At 46.0% G+C, this 22,013-nt stretch overlaps 3 protein-coding genes across 3 annotated transcripts in view; 2 read left to right on the top strand and 1 right to left on the bottom strand.

Moving 5' to 3' along the window:
• The first annotated feature begins 1,233 nt into the window (after window positions 1-1,233).
• LOC143008146 (transcription termination factor 2, mitochondrial-like) lies at window positions 1,234-4,560 on the top strand. Its single transcript, XM_076159761.1, has 2 exons — window positions 1,234-1,311; window positions 2,082-4,560. Exon 2 carries the CDS (start codon window positions 2,102-2,104, stop codon window positions 3,203-3,205), a length of 1,104 nt encoding a protein of 367 aa, XP_076015876.1. The 5' UTR covers window positions 1,234-1,311; window positions 2,082-2,101; the 3' UTR covers window positions 3,206-4,560.
• Window positions 4,193-11,807, bottom strand: cry1a (cryptochrome circadian regulator 1a). Its single transcript, XM_076159760.1, has 14 exons — window positions 10,927-11,807; window positions 8,222-8,330; window positions 7,964-8,106; window positions 7,681-7,865; window positions 7,494-7,582; window positions 7,115-7,255; window positions 6,699-7,010; window positions 6,458-6,609; window positions 6,135-6,337; window positions 5,763-5,867; window positions 5,547-5,648; window positions 5,372-5,440; window positions 4,996-5,100; window positions 4,193-4,899 (listed from the first exon to the last, which is right to left on the bottom strand). The coding sequence occupies exons 1-13, from the start codon at window positions 11,082-11,084 to the stop codon at window positions 5,000-5,002; spliced, it is 1,869 nt and encodes a 622-aa protein (XP_076015875.1). The 5' UTR covers window positions 11,085-11,807; the 3' UTR covers window positions 4,193-4,899; window positions 4,996-4,999.
• Window positions 11,808-15,910: 4,103 nt separating this feature from the next.
• The window catches only part of btbd11a (BTB (POZ) domain containing 11a), a 95,482-nt gene continuing 89,379 nt past the window's right edge, over window positions 15,911-22,013 (top strand). Inside the window, exon 1 of the mRNA XM_076159728.1 lies at window positions 15,911-17,055. Within this exon, the coding sequence (XP_076015843.1) occupies window positions 16,191-17,055 (865 nt within the window). The 5' untranslated portion in view covers window positions 15,911-16,190. The remainder of the gene's footprint in view (window positions 17,056-22,013) is intronic.

The raw sequence follows: 22,013 nt of genomic DNA, 5'->3' as shown, positions 1-22,013 counted from the left end.
GCATCTTGAGCCATGGTCATCTTCAGCTATGATATCATGTGATGTCATATGGAGTGTCATGTGATGTGATGTCATGGTGTCATGATGTCATGTGGGATGTTGTGATGTCATATGATGTCATGATGTCATATGGTGATGTTGAGACATGTCATATGAGACATCTTGAGCTATTGGGACCACTTATGTTTTAATGTATGAATGGAATTGTGTGTTGTTTATTTATTGTTATTTAGTATTTATTTATAGTTGTTTATTTATAGTTTATTGCTGTTTATTTATCACTGTTAAAAGATTTAGGCACAGCACGAATGCATTTTGTTGTATTATCATGTACAATGACAATAAACGCTATTCTATTCTATTCTATTTGGAATGCAATCTTGACACCAATATATTTTATTAAGTGTTTAAGTATCCTTTCCTCGTAGTTATATTGCCTGACAGTACCGGCAAGCATTCTAATGTGCTCACAGGATTATACTAAATGTTTATCTCCCTTATTTAACCACATTTAGCTTTACTTGTCTCTCTCCTTACCTGTTGTTGAGTCACTTGCTGGTTCTCATGTTGGTTGGTTGTCATGTTTATGGTGAAAAATTAACACAGGACCTACAAAATTAAGGCATATCACTAATTTCATATCCTTTAGCAAGTATGGTACACAATGGTTATTGTAAAATCAATATATGTATTGGTTTTATTTGATTATGTATTTCAGCCTGCCCAGGGGCTTCAGATGAAACCAGTCCAAATGCTCACTGTCCCACAAATGTCCACAAATAGTTCAAAGCTGTACCTGGAAGTTATTTGAAACGAAAGCAAAGTCTTTGTTTGTATGGTAAATGTATTGTTTTGGCTTCTTTCATGTACCTGGTGCTGCTTTCAAGTCCTCTGTTCTGAGGTTAGAAGCCATTGTAGCCATGATAATAATAATTTAACATGACATGTATTTTTAGAGGAAAAAAACACCTGTGATTAATTAAGGTTACGCTCCATCCATGGCTCACGTACTGGACTGACGACACGCTTACACCACCTAGCGTTTGGGAGTAAAAATGCAGAGAAGGAACTGGTGGGGAAGGAAGGAAAACGGCTCTGACAAAGGTAGGCAGCATTTTCACCCCGAGTCAATGATAATTCCGACGGACAGTGAAGGCAGCAGACCCGTGAGGCGTTCACGTCCCCTCGCTTTTGTTCGTTGACTCCGCCCACCTTGCTATGAAAGTGCATGGTGGGGGAGTGTCCGCGGGCAGATCTACGACGGCAGCAGCGAGAATTGAAAGCTTCAGCAGTGTTTATGCTCGGAAACTGGTAAAATTAAATTGTTATTACTATTGTTTCTTAAACAAACTCACGTCTTTTGTGCGTTTCCTTTCGTTTCTTCTTTAACGCGCATCATTTTCTGTCATGTACTTGTGTGTAGTTCACTGGCGTATTACAACCTCCAGCTCAGAACATAGTACATCACATGTACAGAACGCAGTGTTCCAACTCCTGCAGCACCAGAACAAATACGGTACATGAGTTCGAACACACATCTATGAATACGCACGGATCATTCTCACGTGTGCGTTAACACCATTTTGATCTCATTATATATTTATGTTGATGTATTTTGCGCATTTAAAGCGTCTCGTGCTTTTTAACGGAATAAACGATATTGCACTAATATATTAACAGATTACAGACTACAACCATGACTACAATCATGACAGGATCTTATATTTGACATTATATTGACATTCAGTGAAGTTAGTAAGTTTTCTGGAGGTCATTTGTTTAAAGTTTGTTTGGTACATGTTCTCCATAATCTCCTAATTATGACTGAGTATCAATGACCCCGATAACGAATCTACAGAGGTCAAACCGTGCCGGTCAGAACTGAAGAGGAGGAATGTCTTCAAATCCACTTGCCTGAGAATCAGCTTTCCTTTTACTTTTCTGTTTTCAACTGATTAATAAGAGGTTGCATTCAAGGTGTTTAATCTTTAAACTGTGTGTGTGTGTGTGTGTGTGTGTGTAAATGTGTACTCACCACATGTACCCAGTATAACAGAAATATGTATTGTGTCTCCATGCAGATCCACTGCACACGTCAGCCATGTTTCGTGCCACCACCGCCTCCCTGTGTTCCTACTGTCACAGGATGAGGCTCCTTGTGCCGTCTGCTCCTGCGACCTCCACACTGGCATCACCCAACAGGAAGCTTGAAAACCAGCAGACGGTGGAATCACTCTATGAGCTGTCAGTGGACATCCGAAAGCTTCGCAAATTCAAAGGTTGGGTCCTGTCGGAGACGCCCTCCTACGTGTCTGAGACTGCCGATGTGCTGAGGGACATGGGTGCAGACACCACGGCCATCGCTAGTATCTTTGAGTCTCACCCTGAGGCAATCCTGTGTCAGCCTGAGGACATGGCTGCCCAGAGGGAGCTGTGGGAGTCTGTGTGCCCCAATAAGTGTGAGATGATGATCATCATTGAGAAGTTCCCAGCATCCTTCTTCTCGCTGACCAACCGCGACAACCAACACGCCAACATCAGGTACCTCCAGAGCCTGTGGATCAACAAGCGAATCATCAGCAAGCTGATGGCCTGCGCCCCGCAGAGCTTCTGCCGGCCCGTGGAGCGAAACCAGGAGGTCATCCACACGCTGAGGGAGACCTACCTGGATCTGGGTGGGAATGAGAGCAACCTCTGCATCTGGCTGCAGAAGCTCCTCCTCCAGAACCCGCACATCCTGCTGCAGCCCGCCGAGGCCTGGAGGGACAGCTTGGGCTTTCTGAGGGAGCAGGGTTTCACCACAGAGGAGCTCCTCAGCCTGGTCTCCAGCCTCAGGGCCTCCATCTCAGAGCTGAAGCCGCAGTACATGCGGCACGCTATAGCCTACATAGAAGACGCTCTCATGTGCTCCAAGGAAGAGCTCAAAGAAACCATCATCCAGTGTCCCGCCATTTTGTACTACACCTTACCAACACTGGTGGGACGTTTCCAGGGCTTGATGGATGTGGGCCTGAGCGTGGAGCAGGTGAAGGAATCCCCCAGCGTGCTGGAGCTGACCACGCAGATCGTGCTGTACCGCATCCACAAGCTGGCCTCCTATGGATACGACGTGCGCTGCGGGAGCCTGGACGTTATCGTGGGAACCAAAAAGGACTTTGAGTTGATGTATGGCCAGCTGCACCTCAGACAGCAGAGGCCGCTCTAAAACCCTGTCGCTCCGCTCCAAATATCAGAGGAGTGAGCATCCACATCCGTTTGTATGTATGAACATGTGGGATAGTTGATTTCACTGTAAAGTGGCTGGATGCGGACATTAGGTGGCGTTGTTTCTTACATGCCAAGGGAGCAATATGGGACTGGCATGTGAACATGTTAGTTGGACCTCTGCTTGTATTTCCTTCACAGGCAAATGTTCCTCACACTCCATTATATTATGCAATGTGTATATTGTCTTTGTATTTTCTGCAGAATACTGTTATCATCCACTTTTACATTTTACTTGAATTCTTGCCTTAATCGCAGCAGCAGCACATAAATCGGAGTATTTACAAATGAAGTGGTTGATTCTATGCAGAGCCGCCTTATGATCATGAAAGACACTTGACCATCTTCCAGGAATCATGATCAATCACTGAGCTCAAGAGCATAAAAGGAGGAAAGACATTTAGGCTTCCAGCTACTCAAAGGAATTCTGGGACTGAGACATCAGAAGCAGAGCCATCTAGTGTCCCATCGGCAGAGTTTAGTACAAACACTGAAGTTGTTTTTCTGATGTGAACAACGATTCCTGTAAAATATGCAACTGTTTTAAAACACGTTTGTAAATAAAGAGCTTGTGTTAACCTGTAAAGGAGAATAAATGCAACATGGATGTGACCTTAACAAGAAACTGGAGTGTGAATCTAACACACACATTCATGCGTTTAGTGTATCAATGTGACTGTTGGATTATGGGCTGACAGGGTTCTATGTTATATGTATTTACCTTATCATGGATAAATAAATATATACAGTATATATATACTTAAACATTTAAGTTTCAAAGTTTTAATATTTTTTTTAAAAGTGCTGTACGAAAATGTGAGTACACACAACTAAACAACATCAATCGACCTGATGTTGGCATCACCATGACAACGGCAGCCACATTTTGTTTTGCACTGTGGTTTGTGATTAAAGAACAGTCTGAAGGCATGTTTAAGCTTATTTTTAATTTTAGACAAGCACGTGAAGAGACAAGACGGACGCCAGTGACGCCGTTCATTTACTGGTGAGTACACGGGGGAGGGAGGGAGGGAGGGAGGGTGTTTGTGTGTGATATGAAGTCACCCTTTCCTCAAAAACCACCGACAGGGACGATAACGTATTAGTAACACAGCGACGTCGCCGCTAAGGTGGTGAAGGAACAAGGCGCCGTTTGAGATACAGGAAACGACCAAAACAACGGACAGAGTGAAGAGGGAGAGAGAGAGCGGGCGAGAAAACCTGGAGGGAGTCAAAGTGAGAAGCTTTCTCGTCATCTTCAATAGAGACAGTCAATAAAGGGTTTCATCGAAACGATTTCTTATATCAAAAATATATCAATGTCTATGGCTACACAAAGAGGAGACGCACATACAATATCAAATATGTACAAGTTGTATGTGAGCTGAAATTAGCGAATTCTTTATATACACACAAGGACTTCTGTCGAAGGCCTCTTCAGGCGCCGCCAGTGTCGGCGCTTGTCGGGCCCCCCGGGGTCCACATGGAGATTTACAGTCTGACTGGAGAAAAGTCTGAAAGTGCTGGACGGATGCTCTGTGCGTCCGCCGCCAGAGAAAATGAAAAGTCTCAGCGTCCACGTAGTGCGTGTGTGGGCTGTGCAGCTTTAAGCCTTAAAGATGCTCCATCTTCCATCTGTAGCAGGGAAGAACACACACACACATTGTTTTCCATTTTATAGAGCACATGTGAGACTTGACTTTCCATTTGAGCCTTGAGTGTCCGCCTCACCTTTCTAATGGCTGCTCTGTCTCTGGAGCTTGGACCCAGTGCTGTTCCCAGAGTCCTCGCTAGGACGCTTGGAGCTGGTCTGTGTGATGGAGTAGTGTCCAGGCCCTGAGCACGCACACAGACACACACACACACACAGGGTTTAGATCTTGAAAGTGAAATCACCTTAAGCATGAAGGATCAGTGGATATCAATGGATTTCAGGCGAATCTTGATTAAGTCGTCGCTGATGTCGTGATTTCTCCAGTACTGGTCAGCATCGGGGTTACAGACATTTCAGGCCTGATTCTAGTTCTAATGTATATAAAATGTATGGAACTGTGGACGCAATGACAACAGAGCGACAGTGAGGCTCTGGAACTCCATCAGCACTCACCTTTCTGTGCTGCTGGGCCATGAATCTGCTGAGTGTAACACACCATACCACCGCTGCCGCCTGTGTAACCTGGAAAGGCATCCAAGGGTTAGCAGAGAAGTTTTAGTGATGAAGTCAAAGTGAGAGAGTTAAAGAGAGTAAAGAGAGGTATAGTGAAGCGTCTGAGGCTCCTCACCTGTCTGCTGCTGTGTGATAATGCTGCTTTGCTGATCAGCATGAGGATAAACCATGACGCTGCTCTGCCACTCGCCCTGGGAGTGCACCGGCATCTGATAGCCTGTAGGGGAACAAACAAGCACACACACCCTTATAAGTTCATTTACTTGTACACACATTTACTTATACACACACAGAAATTGAGATGTAGAAGAAGGTCGTTAGCTGAACCTACCAGATGAAGTTGTGGCGTTGTGCAAAGCCTCTGCAGGGAATCCCATCATGCCTGACGATGCCTCGCCGTTGGCGTTGGAGTTGGATGGAACTGTGGCCAAAAGGCCTGAGGACAGAGACGAGAGAAGGATACATTTAACATCAAGATTCCATTGATTACTTTTAGGGTGTGGTTCTAACTCAAATCAAATCACTCAAATCACTGCAGAGCTAATGTTTGCTTGTTCTTCTCTTGTCAGATATCTGATTCTGGATTATTTACATTTTTTTAGTAGACTCAAATATTTTTTTCTATCAAGCAGAAAATATGGGTGTAAAGGAAAAATGTGAGTGTGAGGAGAGCAGGAGTGAGCTGATGCAGTGTGGTCCTCACCCAGGCCCCTGTAGCAGGAGAGCTGCTGGTAGATCTGCTTCATGCGCTCGATGTTAAGCCTGCTGGACTCAGCGTGGTTCACCATGGGTTTGGGGTAATGGACGCCGATGACACACTTGGCCGCCTTCTGCACGGCGGCTGGAGCATTCCAGGGATCATAAATATATTTAGCTGGGAATCCCCTCAGAATGGGCAGGTAGCGCCTGAGTCGAGACACAAGGGGAGCAAAGTCAGTGAGCTCAGAATGACCTCAGGTTGGACCCCATTCTGGCATTCAGGCTTTCGGTCATTCTGACCTAAAGCATGAGCGGAGGTCAACGTACCGTATGTAATCGCCGTTGGGGTCGGTGCGTCGTCCGAAACCCACGGGGCAATAGCAGTGGAAGAACTGCTGGAAGAAGGAGCTGCAGGAGAGCCACATCCAGCTACCAGCGTTCACACTCCAGTCAGCGTCCAGCAGCAGCTCTTCAAACACCTTCACACACACAACGAGATAGAACGTTCACAGGCCTGCACACCACCGGCTCCACTGGAAACAAGACAACCAGTCAAACCTCTCCCTACCTTCATGCCCTCCTCCCAGCTGATCCACAAGTCTCCTCGGGTCAAGAAGCAGGCCACGGCGTGCCTGGCCAGGTGGTGGATCCAGCCCTCCTGCCTTAGTTGGGTCATGATAGCGTCGATCCAGGGGAAGCCCGTGCGGCCCTCCGCCCACTTGGCCAGCGCCTCAGGGTTGCGGTCCCAGGGGATCTGGACGCAAATGGGGTTGCTCTCCATCTTGTCGAAGCACGGGTTGTTGGTGGCTGCCGTGTAGAAGAACTCGCGCCACAGCAGCTGGCCGTAAAGCGAGAGAGGAGGGGAGCTGTTCTTCTTCACCTGGTGGGTGGTCAGAGGAAGAGGTCGATGAGCTCATTTTACAAATAAAAAAAAAAGGGGCGATGTGGGAAGGTGTTATCACCACAAAGGGGCTTCAGACTTACCTTCTTGTAGAGGTCAGTGAGCTTGAAGTAGAAGAGACGGCAGGAGAGGCAGCCAAAGCGGAGGTACGGGCTGAGGCCGGTGGGGCTCGCCAGCAGGGAGTTAGCGTTCATCCGAGGACGCTCGAAGTTGGCGACCCACGCCTGAGGGCGAGACAGAGACCAAGAGGTTAGTGTGGGGCGTTACAATGTGACAGGGATTGAAATAATGAATGAATATAATAAAATAATATAGTAATAATAATGCTGGCAGTAAATGCAAAACATTTAAAGACATAGACTTTACAAAAAAACATAGAATACAAACTATCTTATCCAAAAAAGTGGCCAAAAACTCTAAAATGAATTCTTTAAATGCTTCGATGAGGAGGGTGAGGCTGACCTTTCTCTCCAGGTGCCTCTCCAGGCGGGTCAGAGCCTCTGTTTCTCCTCCCGGCCACACAGCCGTGGACAAACCTTCAGTGTCAAACCCTGGAGGACAGAAAATACAAAATTAGGAATGGCTGACAAATGAATCCACATCTTCTCCTCCCCTTAGTTTTTGCTCGCCCGTCTCCGGCCTCACTCACCCAGTTCCTCCAACGATGGGACACCAAACTTGTCGTCGTGGTCGTCTGAGAGCGGCGTGGTGCAGCTCCCCATGACCTCGGCCGTGATGGACTCGGCCGGCACCTCCACGGCGTCCATGCGACTGATGAGGGTCTGGAACCGCTTGTAGGTGAGGGGAGACTGACCCCCATTTAACTCGATAATCCTTCAGGGGGGAGGGGCAATGAAGAAACATGTCAATTAACAATCGTGTCAGTTGACTAGTCGCTTCCGCACGAAACGGGTCAAGGAGCAAGGACGTACTTTTCCAGGTCGTAGAGTGTGTGGGAGATGCGCACCGCCACCTCTACGCCAGACTCAGACGCCAGCTTCTTGATGGCTGCATCTCGCTCCTTCCCGAACGGCTCAGAATCATACTCATAAGACAGACGAGTTATCTTCCACTCCTGAGAACCACAACAGACAGAAACTAGGTGAAGTTCAAATTTAAGCCAAAGTATCAATAATAAAGATTTATAAACCGAGATTGGTTCGGCGTTGGAACTTGGGTCGACGTGTCACCTTGAAGAGTCGGGGAAAGACATCGGTGGGTTGACCTCGGATCACAAACAGACGGGAGTTGATCTTGCGGAGACTGGCGTCCAAATCCTCAAGACTCTGCAGTAAGAACCTGAGGGACGACGGAGAAAGAGAGTGTCAACAACTTGATTTACAGATAGATAAGTACATAATTAGCTGGATATACACATACATAGGACTATAAAAGGGTCCTATTAGCATAATTGTGAATTTTTTTATCCTTGGTTTGGGGAATGTGGAGGCTTGGCCAGCGTCATCTCATTAGCCATCACAAGCGTCACACACTGTGGTTAATCATTGCTGTGTGTGTGTGTGTGTGTGTGTGTGTGTGTGTGTGTGTGTGTGTGTGTGTATGTGTGTGTGTTTGAGGTCAGTGAAGAATAGAACAGATTCCAGGTCTTCAGTTTACACTTTGTTGCTCGCTGTGTGACATTGTCTGTCCCCAGAATAAGATGTTCTAGTTCCAGCTGTAAATGTGGGCCAGTGTGCCGAGAACACACACACACACACACACATTAATGCACACACCCACAGACAGAGAGGCAGGCAGCGGAATTAATACGGCACTTCCCTTGCCGTTGCTATCGATACCAAAGTTTGCGGCTGGAAATATCCTGAATCATTCACTTTTCCACACGACAAACGGCTCCATTAGGGAATCATGATGTCACACTCACTCGACTGTGCCTCTCTGTCTCTCACACACACGCACCTACGAACATGAAGACATTACCTTCATCACTTCATTCCTTTTTGCTCAGTATAGGGTTAATAGTTAAGTTAATACGTTGAGCTCAGATTAGCTGCTACCACCCCCTCCCACCGACATACTGCATACATTACAAACAACTCCTCTACAGAGAGAACAAGACCAAAGAACTAAATGATAACCAGAATGAATCAGAGCAAAGCCAGCAGGGTGTGTGTGCCTGCACGCACGCTCTGCGTCACTGCAGGCTGGGGTTACATAAGTGTGGAAACACAACATGGATGCTCTGTAAAGGGGAACGCCTTTCACCAACTGCATCGCACTGGCGGGAGAGCAAAAGCTTACAGCGGTGTGAAGAGGAAGAGGAGATGGTTTGCATCTTTACCATTGGAACTCAGTCTTCTTCACAGTTGTTCCAGAAATCTGCAAACACTTGTCTGTGTTCCAAATGGGACGCCTCCGGCCAGACAAAACCATCCATCCTAAATTGACCTGGAATCTTTGTTTACAACTGGAACACGATGACGTCTCACAGCCAGCCAACCGGATGAGAGGAGGGGGGCCTTTTGTGATGGGGTTCAATATGGCCTGATATGTATTCCAGCAAGGGAGCGCAGAAGTAGAACAAGGCCTAAACATGACAAACCGTAGCAGGGGAATATGTTCTTCTTAAAGCAGGCTGATGTAAATCCCAATATATGTCACAATTTCCCCCAAACTACTCAGTGTGAACAAGATGCTGTGTGTTTGATCAGACCTGGTCAGATCTTTGACAAGGCTTACACATGATAGCTGATTGAATATGTGAAGGAGACAAAGTCTGATAGGTCCCTAGTTAATATCTGTCACTTGAGCCGACTGTCACCAGGCTCAAACAGCCTCTTCTCGCGCACGCACTTACTGATGGCCTGGAATTTGGTAAATGGGAACGGGCTGCACTTCAAGTACAGTTATAGGCCCACATGTCCTCACCGCTGAAATATGAGAATACAGGTCCAACTCCCACGTGTCAGCCGAGGACACAAGAAACCACAACATGTTTAGCATCCGCGTACTGTTTGGAGACTTTGATAGAACACAACCTTACAAATGAGCTATGCTCCATTTTGGGTGGAGCTGGAGACCAAAACATTCTGCGATTTCACTTGTAAGGAATGTCTGAATGTCTGAGTACGTAGATGAAGGCCCTGTGTAGCTCGCGGGTCTCAAATCCCTTTGGAGGGAATGAACAACAGGCGTTTACTCTGGCAGAACAGCACCGCAAACCACACTGAGGGTCTGTAATCTAAACTTGAATGACACACTGATCCAAGTACAGAGTTAGGAGAAGAGCTGCTGTAGGCGGGACATATGATAAGTCATTATTTACAAACACGCCTAAATACTAGAACATAGCCTGCAAGCAGAACGGACAGAGGCTCATATTTATTCTGTTGATAGCTCTTTTATCAACAGGTAACTCCATTAAGAGTAAATGCTGAAAATGTGTGACTATAGTGGGACCTGTGATCAAAATGATGTCTTTGTAGTGGTGTGATACCAATACTGCTAATTTAAGCTGTTTCAATGTCACAATTACTTGCCAACTTTTGATGATTACAGCTAATTAAATAACTTTTTCTGTCCTTCTTCCATGTTTTGCAGAACGCTTTCGGGAATCCACTATGTTTTTAATGATGATGCACACAACAGTAACTTGCACTTATTTCCTCCAGAAACGACTTAAGCTATTTTTACATGGTTTATTTCATATTATTAACTCCTTCACCAAACTATCTTCAGTTCGAACGTGTCTTCCGCACAGCAATGCATTGTAAAATTATAGGTATGTATACAATGCATGCAGCTTCTATAGCATGTATGTTCTGCTCTTTCTATGATCATGTCAATGACAGCCCTGCTGCATTGTGTAGCATCGGGCTGCACACATGCTTTCCGTGCATAGTGTCTGTGCTGCTGTCATGTTTGTGTCGCTCACCTCCACCTGTTGATCCCAACGTTGGAAGATCCAGCAAACCAGGGGTCGAGGATGTAGACGCAGCGGACGGTATCCGCTCCAAGCAGAGATTCCTTGAGTGACGGGTTGTCGTGGAGCCGCAAGCCCTTCCTGAACCAGTGTATCGTATTAACGACCATTACTCAACTGGACGACTTCTTTAAAATCCTTTTTTTTATTCTTCCGCAGTCTCTGTGTTCACTCCGCGTTACGTTCACAATCCACCGATGGTGCTTCAAAAACGGGGGTAACAGAGTATCTGGGTGATCTGATGTACGGAGAGGCGGTGAACTTTAACCCTGCTCTAACAGCATCTTTTCCATAATGTAGAATGATGTACACACTAACGACGGATGAACCATTTGGGCACGAGACAGCGCGGCCTCTACGGCAGTGCAGAGTAAACCGGCGGGCTCTAAGACTCGGATCTCTGGAGAGCGCAACCTGACTTGTTGTATAAGTTGTTTTTCTGAATGGCTAAAAAAATGCGTCTTTAATAGCGTTAGCTAAAAAACGTTACCTTCACTGCATTTATCAAAACAATGATATCAAAACAATCCGCCCGCCTGTACTTCAAAGAAATCGCTGTTGCTAACGACCACCGGTCACTGTGGCACGCAATACCGGCTGCTCACTTTCGCGAACACGGGGAAAGCTGGTTAAATGTAAATACGTTTTTTCGCTAAAATATCAAAATCCGTCGTCCAAATGCCGCTTGGGAGAATACTTAGCTGTTAATAAATCGTTAACACTCCGTCAATGATCAGTGTCTCCGTTGTGGAACAGACTTGTAGAGGTTGTCTCGAATATGTCCCGGTGGCCACGTAAAGCTGCACGAGCGACTCGCCGCACCTACAACTCTGACTCCGCCCACTGCAGGACGCACGCAATTCCGACGCTTCCTATTGGTTCGGAGTGCTGCGTGTGTCACAGCGTGGTCACGTTTCTGCAGCGTGCTTCCAAGAACAAGAGCGAGTTCACAGACGATCCAGGTTGCGTAGTTGCGGTGTTGTGTTTGGTTCTACACCGCACATGTTTGGCTGCATGTCAGGATCAGATGTAGACACAACATTTAGCGCCATGAAGAAAATGAATTCACTTATTTTATTTTAGTCGTTTAATCGTTTCTGTTTTGCCCCAGTAATCTGTACTTTACTTGTACTGTGTCTATAAACAAATCGTATCTCTCCATAACGACCAATGCCAACCCTGTGGTAGCTTAATGGAACAGAATCATCTGGCTGTGCCTTTGCAACCATTGGTTACCACGAAAGAACCCGGATAAGCACATGTAGGCAGGCATGAGCAGATGGTGTGCGCGCTTATGCGTGCGTGCGCGTGTGTATCCGTGCGCGCGTGCTTTGTGATTTGACGATTAATTTGTCTGTGTACTGTGTAATGAAATTATTGTGCAAATCGCTGTTGTTGCATGTTGTAAACGCACGTACAAGAGCACGTGTTATTATTTTTTAACATCATTATGATTCGTAGTAATAGTAGTACTGTAGTAGTAGTAGTACATTTACCACATAAACTTTATTTAGTGCGTAATTTACAATGATTATATATTTATTATTGATCGCGCGATGGATAAAGTATATTTATCTATGTGATGGTAATAGCACAACATCTATACAATGATATACTATATACTAAATACAGTGTATTGCATCGACCGGTCGATCGCGAAGGCAATGTGGGTCGATCGCATGGCATTCCAAAAAAAAGTATTTATTTATTTTTTTAATTTTTAATTTATTTATTTTTTTAGCCGACACCGGCAAGTACGCCGTTGCACACTCGGCCGAGTCGGCACCCTCATCTAATGGTCTATGAGAATAAACTAGAGGAGTGCACAAGACAGTGTTGTTATAGATCAGAACTCAAATGCCCCACCCACCCCTGCTCTCATTTCTACAAGCTGCACTTCCGGGCCCTGTGTCTCCTGATGGTTTCATTCGTTTCACGTGTCCCAGATTAGTTTCCCCGCCTGTAAACTGCTTGAACTTTCATGTGGCCTGCATGAGTCTTTAATCCTTGCACTATTTTAGTTAGGAGTAACAGACTCACATTTGTAATTGATACAATGAGCTTTGAAGTGAAACTGAAGGTTGAATATGAACACACTTTTCATTAAAAGACAGTGGCTCATTTCTGGGCTCAAAGTGTTTTCCTCTTGCTGCCTTTTATGATTTTTGATTAACAGCCGTTAATGTACATCGAAGCATAGGATGAATATGCAGTTGAGGTGACGTTCTTTGGCCACACGGTGGCAGTATAATACCGTGTAACCACAATAGGATGGCCAATCTACTTATTTTTGTGTTTAATCAAACAATTCGATTGTTGCATTTCCACAAAAATGACATAATCTAGGTTTGTGCTCTTTAGGTCATTCTGTTATGGGAGACATCAGCACAATTTCAAAGAGATGTTAGTTGTAACTGTATTAATGTAGTCAAGCAAAATGCAGAATTTAACACAAGTAATAGAATAAGAAATGGCGCAGTAAACAAATGCAGTTTAAAGCAACAAACAACATTCTTCATGTGTGTATTATGACGCAACGGCAAAACCACGAACAGCTGACTGAACAGAGCACTGAATAAGAAATGTGACTGTACAGAATGACGAAGGAGGCACAGTCATATGACCCACTCAGTCTGCTGGCTAAATACTAACAATCTATCATCTTGGCCGGGAAATCATGATCATTTTGCTGTTACTAGGCAACCAAGGCTTAACAAGTGAGGACAAGCTTTGGAAGACCAGGGAGCACGTAGGGAAGCAGCTGACGGCTGCATGCCCACCTTCAGCACACTCACCTGAGTTAGTCAGCAAGATCTGCTGCATTGCATCAAGCCTGAGGCACAGACCGGAGAGGAAGCACAACCACGGTCACATCTGAATACCTGAATAGACCTAAACATTATGGTGTCATCGACGATCAAATCCGCCCCTGAATTGCTGATTGATATCAACACTTTAAATCTAAAATGTACCATACACCAGTCTGGTCATAGTTTATCTTTTTAGAGGCATTTTGCATTCTACATTCACCCCTTGACACTCATTCTGCAAGAGAAGGCATCACACTCCCCATCACCGTGACTTCAGTGCAGTTTGTGGTAAGTTTGGAATGCCGCAGTGTCACGCACAGTGAATATGAGGGGCCTCTGGCGTGGCAGGCAGTGCAGACAGATGGTCGCTCCAAACGCAGACGCACAAGGAGAAAACCCCCAGCAGAAGGATGAATCATCACTCCGCCAAATGTTCCTCTCAGCAGCAGCAGAGGCTCCTCCTCAGGATTCAGCTCGCTGTTTGTTTTTAAAGGCACCACGAACATGTTGTATTTGGGTGATAAAACATGCAGTGTTGCTGTGCCGCAGCTCGGGCCCGGACCGAGAGGCTGAACGATCACTGGATTTGGGAACGGTTGCATTTGTGATGCGAAAACCCTCCAGGCTCCACGATTCAGACAGTGAAATATTTATAGGGATGTGGCATAAAAGCTCCTGGTGTTCATGGCAAAAATCTACCTTAGCGCCTCAAACCCACTGTCTCTTCATCACAACTCGACATGTCAGGTTTCAGATGTAAGAAATGAGGCCGGCTGCCTAAAATAGTATTTCATTCCTCTGACATTCTTGAAAACTAATTCTGCGGTGTGACTTTCTTACTTTGAAGAAATGTCTTTAATGTCAAATCTAATTAAAGAGAGAATGTGAAGACTGTATCAACCTGAACTCTCTTAATAAGAGAAGATGATTTGGGGGGGAAATGACAATCACAACGTCACCTTTAATTAAAAGCCCTGAAGATGAAGAGTGAAGTAGATGTGGTATATTTTTCACCTAAATCAGACTCAATTTCATGCTTAGCTGGCCCTCCTTGTCTTCATATTTGGTTTATAATCATATATTCACTGATGCACCTGTAAATATAAAGGCTATGCCATGGGACTTCTATAGTATCTATATAACTAAAATCATTTTACCTTCAATGTTGCGCCAATGTCTTTGTGTATAAACATCCCCACCATGTTCGGTCTCAGTGGGAACCAAACCGCTAATCCGAGCAGCACCAGAGCTGCTCTTTTATAATAATTATTTAGCTCGCAGCAAAGGAAGCGCTGAAGTAAACACACAAAATACTACAATAATCCCAGGGTGCAGTAAAACAAACCAGCTCATGGCATTAAAGAGTGAAGAAAGTATCAAAAGTAAAGGTCCTCACAGGGTGTGTGTGTGTGTGTGTGTGTGTGTGTGTGTGTGTGTGTGTGTGTGTGTGTGTGTGTGTGTGTGTGCGTGTGTGTGTGTGTGTGTGTGTTCCTGTCAGTCTATTTACAGCTATCTGGTTCATAATAATGCATCAATACTGGAAACCTTCCAAATTGACCGTGCAAGGTTTCTCACCATACAACGTTAACAACCTCCAATCTCCCTTTTTAGTAGCTTGAGAAATCAGCTGGTGTAAGTGGTAAACAAGCACTTTCTCTGCTTTGCAGTGATGCCTCCACTAGGTCAGGTGAAGGTCGAGTACTTGCACAAGAGGAAATACTGAGCACTTTTCCTGTGTCAAGCTGTTTAAAGGTGTCGCCTTAAGTGCGTTTGTTGGGCAGGCTCAGGTGCAGACGTCACCTGGCAACAGTGATGTTTATGGGCTGTTTTGAAATGTGTAATTCAAAGCGCTGCAGTCGCTTAAGTCATCATTTTAAAAATGCAGCGGCATGACTGAAAAAGTACACAATTTCCCTTCAGGTACAAAATCATAATGACTTGGGTTAAGTATATGTGCTTTTGAGTTGCAGTTCTGCAATGGAGTTAAGCAGCAGGTAGTCTTTACTCAAAGATACAGAGGGTGTGTGTCAGTCAAAACTGGCGGAGACGCTGATTGGCTCGTTGCAGCCAGGAGCTCGTTGGCCCCGCCCCTCTGCCGGAGTCACGCTGCGCTTGTTGCAGCACGAGCCGCTGGAGCTGTTTGCGCGCTCGGCTTTACGCGCGTCAAGTCGTGGAGCGGAGCTAAGACACCCGGAGGAGACACCCAGAGGAGACACCCAGGAAGGATACCCAGACAGGACACCCTAAGGAGACATCCGGAGGACAGCAGAGTGAGGAAACTCTCGCGTTCATGTTTTGAGTTGAATGGACACCGTGAAGTCCGCGAGCAGAGGCTGAGAAACGTACGGAACCAGTTTGTGGCTTTGACCAGAGGACCCAGCATACCGAACAGTATGCGGTGCAGTTATGGCAGGCAACGGTAAGACAGTCGTGAGGACGCTGGAGGATTTAACGCTTGATTCTGGTTATGGTGGAGCCGCGGACTCGGTCAGGTCGTCCAGCGTGTCGTTGTGCTGCTCTGACACGCATCAGTCCAACACGCATGGGGGCAACTGCTGGCATCTGACGGAATCCATGCACAGCAGACAGAACAGCCTGGACACGGTCAACACCGTCCTGGCGGAGGACGCGGAGATCCTGGACTGCTCGGGTCAGTGCGCCAAGCTGCCCGAGCTGGAGGACGTGCCATGGAGCCTGGGCGAGGTGGAGGGCGCACTGAGGAAAGACCAGGAGCTGATGGTGGGCAACCCGCCGCCCGAGGTGCTGGCCCGGCTGTCGGCTCTCATCAGCCGCGCGTTGGTGCGGGTGGCCAGGGAGGCGCAGCGGCTCAGCCTGCGCTACGCCAAGTGCACCAAGTACGAGATCCAGAGCGCCGTCAAGGTGGTGCTGTCGTGGACCATCTCGGTCAACTGCATCACGGAGGCTCTCAGCGCGCTGTCGCTCTACAACATGAGCACCGGGGACAAGTTCAGCCGGGGCAAGTCGGTGCGCTGCGGACTGGTGTTCTGCGTGGGGAAGTTCTTCAGGTGGATGGCGGATAGTCGGGTGGCCTTGCGGATCCACGAGCACGCTGCCATCTACCTCACCGCCTGCATGGAGAGCCTGTTCAGGGAGGTGTTCGGCCGCGTCCTGCGCAGCGCGCTGGTGGAGAGGGACAACGGGATCCCCAAGTTTACCCTCGAGTCTCTGGAGCAGGCGATCAACAACGACTCGGAGGTGTGGGGTCTGCTGCAGCCCTACCAGCACCTCATATGTGGCAAGAATTCAAGTGGTAAGAAAAGCGAACCCAAACACGGTCATATGATCATTTGACACCTTGGAGGTCCCTGCTGGAGGTGGGCTCATGTGTGTTTTGTGTCACTGTGCATCGATTGCAAACCCAAATATAAGTCAGGTGGCCACATTCACTCTGGAATCTCTGCTGAAAGAGGTAAATGAGGCTGTTTTATTTCCAGTGTCTATCCCTCTACAGGCTGTATGAGGCAGAATGGGGTTAATGAGGGTTAACCATGGTTATCAAGGGTTAATTCAATGAACGTGTCTACCTTAATCCTAATATTTCATCACACAGATGCTCCTTGTAGGATACAAAGTGATATTCCCCCGTAAACTGCTCGGCGTTTTCCTTGCCCAGGGGACAGTGATATGATGGGATAATCATGTTGGGGAAGAACCTCTGCTTATCTACCTGCTGTAATTACACACCCTGACAAAAGAGCCTGACAGTTTCTTGAATATTTATCACCCTTTTACTGAGACCTCAAGGTCCTCCTCAGTAACAAGAACTGTCTATCTTGGTTATCAAAGCTCCCCAGAGCAATACCAGCCCAAATAGATATTTATGGCTGAGGAAGATCAAACAAGTCCCAACTTCTCCTTCTTTGAAGCTATTGTGTGCTCAGATTTACAGGGCAGGCAAGAATGTTAACTCCCTGTTTTTGATTCATTAGGTCATACAATCCAACACACACTCTTGTGTTTCATTTAAGCGAACTGTAAGTGAAGCGTGTGGGTGATGTGTGTGTGTGTGTGCAGTGATCGTGCAGGAGAATCAGGAGTCTCTGTGTGTGTGGTGTTGTATGTTGGCTTTGTTGTTGCTGCATCGCTCCAGAAGGTGTTTGATGTCAGTGTGGGCTGGACCCTCATCCAAAGCACTCAATGAGTTGGCTGAAGGTGTAAAGCAGGAGGGAGTTGAAATGCTTCTCATATGAGCCAGAGCCAAACAGGGCTGACTAACAATCACACCGCAGCCCCTGCGTGATTGCTTTTTCTTTCTGCACTCGTGAGACAAAGAACTGACTGGAGCTGAGTTGGCTCGGTCTGATGCGGAGTGGAGGAATTTTGCAGACACAAACTCACCTATAGCTTTGACGTTTCTCAGAGAAGATTGCAGCAGCAGCATTCTGGATGTTCCCTGTGTGTGTTCCATACTGGATCTGGGGGTGATACCAAAATTAAATTGAAACAAAAGTATCAAAATAAATGATATATTGTAATGTAGCTAATATAACACATGCCCTTTTCCCAATATAATCTAAATCTAAGTTTCCCATGTACACGTTAAACCAAAACAGACCAAAATATGAGGAAAAAGTAAAGAAAAATAACCAAACGGTCTAATAACAAACTAGATTCTCTCCCCACCCTACTTTTTCTGAAACCTTCTACTTGGACAAAGTTTATCTATTGATGTGACAGTGCATCACAACCACACAGCTTTCCCTGCACAGTTCAGCAGCAGCGGGTGCAGAGGCACTCCGGAGTGTGCGCCCCTCCCTCTCCACTCCCACCCTCGGAACGTGTTGTCGTATTCCTGATGGTGCAGGGTGACTTACATGGCCATGAGGGGGAAACATGAGGATGCAAAAAATGTGTGTTTGCTGCAACCCATGCTGCGTTTGTGATTGAACCCAGACTACACTCAAAGAGGAAACGCACAAGTGTGTTTCAGATGCACAATTAGGCCCAGAAATCTTACCTGAGAGACATAATCCAGACAGAATCACAATGGCTGAATCCACGTTGCTATGCACTCCCACAGATAATGAGTAACGAGCAAGCGTAGCTGGAATCTTTTGTTCACTTCTGTCATTTTTACTGATGCATGCTGCTTAAAAAACATGGCCAGGACTTAATATAGGTCTTTATCAGAGCCTTTAATGGAAAAAATTTTGCTGCCGAGAAATAACAGAAGAGCAGAGGAGAAGACTAGACAAGCTTTGTCTTCTGTCTTTGCCTGCTAAGTCAGGACATTACTGGACAATCGTCAGTGTGAGCGTTTCAGATGAAAAACCTGACCTGAGCTCCTCCTCGCCTGCCCGTAAAGACCCGGCAGAGCTTTGTTTTGTGTCTGAATCCCACTGGACTCTTTGTTGTTTCTTATTGCGGCTGTCATCTGCAGTGACCTTCCCTGAGGATCTGATCGGGCCTCAGCGGGACAGATGACACAACATAATGGAATTGCACAACCTGCTATAGTCAGTTTATTAAATTAGCAGTGGGGTTTCTCCTCCTCCCTCCCTCCCTCCCTCCTCCTCTCTGCCATGTTTTATTGGGAGGCCGGCTGGTTTAGTGTTTGTATATTTACTTCCCTCTGTGGTTTAATAAGCTGGACTCATAACAGCACGATTCTGGCAGACCCTTTGTAGTCCGTTCTGTCGTTATTTTCCTCCCGTCCTCGCCGTCCTCAGGCTGGACGCGCAGACAAGTTGACAGCTTGCGTTGCCCTGGCGGAGAGATGAAAGCAAAGTGAGCCGGTGGTGATGTATTTTTATGTCGTGGCAATTTCATAACATTGCGGGGGGAAAAGCAGCAGCGATTCAGACTGTGGGGATTGTAAAATTTTGCAAAGTTGCTCTCAAGGCCCAGATGTCTTTTATGAGCTGCATCCATTTGTAGTCGATGTTAATGGCTTGGGATAATACGGAGTTTTATTTTCATATGCCACTCATTGATTTCCGACTGGTAGGCAGTGGCGGAGGATACACTCAAATATACCACCACTGAACAAGTACAAGAACGTGACCCCCCCTGTGAGTTCATGCTGCGGAAGTGAACCTGAATAAGTATTAGAGGGAATATGTAGGCAGTAAAAGAATTTATGGCTGTATGTAATTCGGGATTATAATCTTGGAAATCAATAAGGTGGATAATTGACAGCCACATTTTAGCTCATATAGTGATAGAAAAAGTACTCAAATCCCATATGTAAGATAAAAACATTAGTACCACAACAGAAATTCCATTGAAGTAAACTGAAACGAGCAGATGCAGGAGTCAAGAAAAGTCTCAAGTCTTTTATATTTGCAGATAAATTTAGACAGTCAAACAAGTGTAATTTGAGGTACAGGCATTAACAGTTAAAATACCCAAAGATTAGAATTTTGACTGTGTGAAAAACTCAAAGAGCTTTTCTGGAGTTTGAGATAGTTGGGAAAAGTAGTCAGCAGCTCCCTGTCAGATGAATGTAGTGGAGTAAAATGTAGAATATTTCAGTCCTAAGTGAAGTACAAGTAGCTACCACCAAATTTGGAAATACTCAAATAAAGTGCAAGTCTGTCAAAAACGTAATTGTCTGGAGCTACTTTCCACCTCTGCTGGTCGTGAGTCCAAAAATACCCGAGCTTCTGCCTTGGGGCCTCTGAGCCTGGAACGCTGCGGTTTATTACACTGTGTCACTGCGGCGTGGATCCCATTTCCACTTTCAGTGGCGGGAGTGATAGAAAAGCGCCGGTTTAAGGGGGAGATAACGAGAAGAGGCGGAGGGCGAGAAACCGGTGGTAGAGGGGGTGGCAGCGAGGCTTAGTGCCGGTCCCTCAGAGATATAATTACCATGCAGCTCTCATTAATTAACACTCATGCTTATCTGCTAGTCATTAAGATTAGGAATTAGCGACTGGAAACATCAGGGAGCTGCAGAGAACAAAGATCTAATTCCTCTCATTCAGTTAGACTCCCTGCTGTGCAGGGATCCGACGGCTCTGCGTAGCATAGACCGCGTTCACCTGCACCATTACGTCACGACACCCTGGGCAGATCGCTGTGTGTCCTCTGTGGTTGCTATGGCATTTAGGTTGGGTTGGGTTTGGGTTGTTAGGGCATTAGGGTGTTAGGGTTTGTGTGTGTGTGTGTGTGTGTTTGTGGGGCATGTTGTGATCAAACTGAAGGAAATGAACCAAGGAGGGAAATGAACCAAAACAGCTGAACAGCCATATTCATTCATCATTCAGCATTCTGTGTGTGTGTGTGTGTGTGTGTGTGTGTGTGTGTGTGTGTGTGTGTGTGTGTGTGTGTGTGTGTGTGTGTGTGTGTGTACCTTCAGCCCTGTCACTGGTCCTTTACACTTCCATCTCTGTTGTCTTCACACACCATGCTGAAAGCAAACACAGAAGACAAGCTGATGCTGTAATCGCCTCCATCTGTTGACCTTTGACCTGTGCTATGTGCCAGCGTGATGTCGCTACAACAGGTGGCTGATGGGTAACGGAGTTGACGAGCCTTGTCCCACACCTCAGCCAGTGCGAACGCAATCAATGGGGACGGCGTAGCAATGTCGAGATGACCTAGTTGTCCTTAGCAGCGATAACACACACACACACACACACACACACATAATCAACAGGCACTGGTTGATGAGACTGGCTTTGTGTGACAACAGTTAAAAAATGTCAATATACAGCAAAAATCACAAAATCAAATCATCCAACATTTCAGAAGATGTAAACAGACAATGCTTGGGTTTTTTTGCTTGATGACTTCATCTTCAGCTCTAAGACATGTAACACCAAGCTGAAGTTTCATAATCACACAGACTGAGATGGTTTGTGGTGTAAATCACATGTTCTGTTGTCAGGAGGATGTTGTTTTCACAGCACATGATGATGATGATGATGATGCTGTGGTTGGATTTCCAACAATGCTACTGCATCAAACCTGAAACCCAGACAAGCTTTGAAGGCTTCACTTGTGATTGCTCCTTTATGTCTGTAGCACAATGGTGTCATCATTTAACACAATTGTACACATTTCTGTCTAGAGCATGTACAGACAAGTAGCAACAGTGGCCCAGTAATGTAAAGTAGTTGAAGCGGTAGTGATGTTTATTCAATGATATTTCACTCCTCTGGATGTACCGAGTGACAATTGAGTCGGCATTGACTTGACACGCCTACGTCCCAGGTTAGACACACAAATAGCTTTTAGCTGCAGTAGGACGTTGTTACGGTAACC

This window comes from Genypterus blacodes, unplaced genomic scaffold, assembly GCF_046128005.1.
Source record: "Genypterus blacodes isolate CSIRO-AG114 ecotype Tasmania unplaced genomic scaffold, CSIRO-AGI_Gbla_v1 ptg000099l_1, whole genome shotgun sequence".
Classification (NCBI taxonomy): Eukaryota; Metazoa; Chordata; class Actinopteri; order Ophidiiformes; family Ophidiidae; genus Genypterus; species Genypterus blacodes.
The sequence above is the reverse complement of the archived record's forward strand: the minus strand, read 5'-3'. Positions and strand labels throughout refer to the sequence as shown.